We start from the raw sequence: 3,516 nt of genomic DNA on the forward strand, positions 1-3,516 counted from the left end.
AAAAAAAAAAAAATGCTTTTGAACTTCAGATATTTTCAAATTTTGCAATTTGAGGTATGATTGAAAAATATGGCGAATAGTAATTTTCAAAAAATCATAGTAAAAGAATCATTACAGTGTTAAACCTTGAAATGTGTCCCCTGACTTTGAATGCTTTTAGCCCATTACTCTTGCCACTTTCTGAAGCTGTTCTGGAAGTCCTCTGTCACAAGTGTCTTTTGTTTGTACTGTCATGGCTTTCTTACTATCTTAAATCAACTGAAAATATCTGCCTTTTGTGGTCATTTTGACTTTAGAGGAGAACCAGAAGTCACAGAGTAAGGTAAATGAGGACACACCATTGGTTTTTTGTTTGTACTGGGGATTGAACTTGGGACCTTGCACTTATCAAGCAGGTGCTTATGCCATTGAGCTATATCCCCAGTCCCCTACTTCCACTGTTGTTTTTCTAAGCCTGCCTTTTTCTGTTGGGTGACACATGGCAAAATCACCCTGTTCCTATCACATCTCATGAAGACATCCACAAAAGAGGACTTCTAGAAGTGCTTCATGAAGTGACAAGGATGGGACAGGTATGCTCAACATGAGGGGGAGGGCTTTGGTGGGAGATACATTTGGCAATGTATCTTTTACTGTACTGCATTTAAACTTTTAAAACATTTACTGTATATTTAGCCAGGGAGACAGTTCAGTGGCATAAGCACCTGCCTGGCAAGCACAAGGTCCTGAGTTCGATCCCTGGTACCATACACATACACACAAAATATAAATAAAATATTTACTGCATATTTCCATTACACCTTGCATTTGTATGTAACAATGAGATATCTTTGGGATGGGACACAAGTCTAAACATGAAATTCATTTTGTTTTATATGAACTTGATAGACACAGGCTAAAGGCAATTTTAAGCATGTTTCAGCAACTGTGTTTCCAGTGTGACCTGTTACAGGAAATCCTATTTGAACACTTCTGTGTGAGTGGTTACAACTATGGGTTTATCAACACTTCTGGATTTTGGTGTATTTTGGACTTTAGGCTTCTGGAATAGAAATGTTCAGCCTGTTTAAGAAAAGAATTTTCGCTGCCTGCCCAAATAAACATTGCTCCAGGTACCTAGTGTGGTGTATATCCGCCATCCTAGCTACTTGGGAAGCTGAAGTAAAAGGACTCCAAGTTCAAGGTCACCTGGGCAACTAGGTGAGACCTTAGTTCAAAATATAATTTTTTTTTATTATTACTTTAATCTTTTATTATTTGGTTCAGGATCTCTGTACGTAGCTCAGACTCAGTGATCCTCCTGTCCAAAATATAATTAAAGAGAGGACAGGGAGTGCAGCCCAGCGCAGAGAACTTGCCTAGCACGCACCAAGCCCTGAGTTCAGTGTCAGTACTGCGAACAAACAAAGCCTCACGGGTGGACAAGCTGCACCGCCATGCTGAAGACACACGCTGTGGCTGGAAGGAACAACCATCCCCCGCAGTCACATCACGCGTTCACTCTTCTCCCATTCATTCGGCTGTTTATTCCAGCTAAGGTCTGTACATCTCCAGCTGATTTTTAAGGACTCTCTGAGGCCAGGGCATTATGGTGCATACAGGATTCAAAAACTGCTCAGTATATTGGCTCAGCATTTATAAACCATTTTTCATTAGCGCACCCCTTATGAGCCTTTGTAGACATTTTTTCCTAATCACCATCTCCCGGAGGTGAAAAAACATTCGGTTTTATTGTTGTTGTTGTTTGTTTTTATCATACTGAGAACTGAACCCAGGGCCTTTGCCCTGAGCTATATGCCCAACATTTTTTTTTTTAAAGACATGAATTTGCTAAGTCACTAAGTCACCCAGGCTGGGTTAAACTTGCAATGTTCCCACCTCAGTCTCCCAGAGTACTAAGATTATAAGTGTGTACCACCACGCTTGGCTCCAGTAACATTTTACTACCACTAATCTATGTGTATCTTTTTATGCTCAATATGTATGTCTGCGCTTTATGCATAAGAAATTAGGCTGGGTGTGGTATCGCATGCTTGCAATCCTTGCACTGGGATCACTGAGGCAAGAGGATCTCTGTGAGTTCAAGGCCAGCCTGAGATACATAAGGAGACCCTATCTCATAAAATTAAAAGAAAATTAATTTCTTTCTGCTCTGTTGCTGGTCTAATCATTCCTTACCTACAGAGTACAAGTTTTGTATTTTTTATTTGAAGTGACAGGGACCAGAAGTGCTTTGGATTGTAGACTTTTTCTGAGTATTGACATATACATGAGATATTTTGGGAGTTGAACCCAGGCTTAGACCCAAACAATGAATTGCCTGTTTCATATGTATACCTGTAATTTTATTTTATTTATTTATCTTATTTATTATTGGGGGGACCTGGCTCAGCTGGGCTGGCGTGGCATGTGGTACAGGGCGATTGAACCGTGGTCCCCTGTGGCTGCCTAAGCCTACCTAAGCTGGCACTGTAGACCCCTGAGCTGTCTCACCGGCCTACGTGTAGTTTTATACAATGTCTTCAGTGCATTTGTGTTTAGGGTATAGTTCAATCACGAAATGTCGGGTGTGGAATTTTCCACAGGAGCATCATATGGGCACTCAAAAGACCTGAGCTTTTGTAGCTTTTCCAATCTGGAACCTGTATTAGCTAAGCTGCTTAGCACCGCCACCCCCCATTCCACAACATACTTTCTGCGGGTCCTTTGGGTCCACCCAGGCCACCTGGAACATGGGTTTGATTTCATCTGCCAGGCCAATTCGAGCCCCACTGTTGGCTGCCAGGTAGATTTTGGGGATGCCCTGTGCCCGGGCCAGCTCTGACGCCCGCAGGTACACCATGTCCTCCGGCACGCCGAAGGATCCGATGCGGAAGGTGATGTCATTGCTGATGACGATCACGTCCCGCCCTTCTGGATACTCTGGGGTCTTGAACGTCATTTTGAAAGCCACCATGCCCACCTGTCAGGGAGAAAAGGGGCCAGGGAAAACGGTGCGGTCCCTCACTGGAAACATCTCACAGAGGCGGTCACCGTTGCGGAGGGCTGAGCTGAGCTCCTACCTTGTTGCTGCCAGGAAGCCGATTCATCTCCACCAGCTGGTCTTGCGAGTCCAGCACCAGTTCCGTGTACGTCAGGATGTCTTTGGGGTATTTGTCCGGGCAGCCCCACAGTTTAAACAGAGCCTGGGCAGGGGAAGGAAAGAGCAAAAAATTGACATCCTCGGCGGGAAATGCTGACTTTTCCACCTGGAGATGTCATAATCCCGGGGTGAATTTCCTAGTTTGTCTTTGTAGATCATGAATCATTGAAAGCACACCAAAAACTGAAACAAAACAAATGCAAAAAAAGAAAAAAAAGAATAAAGGAACACCTGGGAATCTATCTGGTGGCTCTGTCAAATTTTAGTATTTTCATAGTTTCTTGCATTTTGGGGTATTTTTGTTTTGTTTTTGTTTTTTCAAGATGAGGTCTCTCTGAGTTGCCCAGGCTTGCCTCAAACTCGTGGGCTCAAGA

At 43.3% G+C, this 3,516-nt stretch overlaps 1 protein-coding gene across 1 annotated transcript in view; it reads right to left on the minus strand.

Moving 5' to 3' along the window:
- The window catches only part of Acacb (acetyl-CoA carboxylase beta), a 185,526-nt gene that overhangs the window by 20,684 nt on the left and 161,326 nt on the right, over window positions 1–3,516 (minus strand). The window contains exons 36-37 of the mRNA XM_004636347.2: window positions 3,063–3,185; window positions 2,693–2,962 (exon numbers count right to left, since the gene is read on the minus strand). Coding sequence (XP_004636404.1) covers window positions 2,693–2,962; window positions 3,063–3,185 — 393 coding nt within the window. The remainder of the gene's footprint in view (window positions 1–2,692; window positions 2,963–3,062; window positions 3,186–3,516) is intronic.

Source organism: Octodon degus, unplaced genomic scaffold (genome assembly GCF_000260255.1).
Source record: "Octodon degus isolate 3935 unplaced genomic scaffold, OctDeg1.0 scaffold00079, whole genome shotgun sequence".
NCBI lineage: Eukaryota > Metazoa > Chordata > Mammalia > Rodentia > Octodontidae > Octodon > Octodon degus.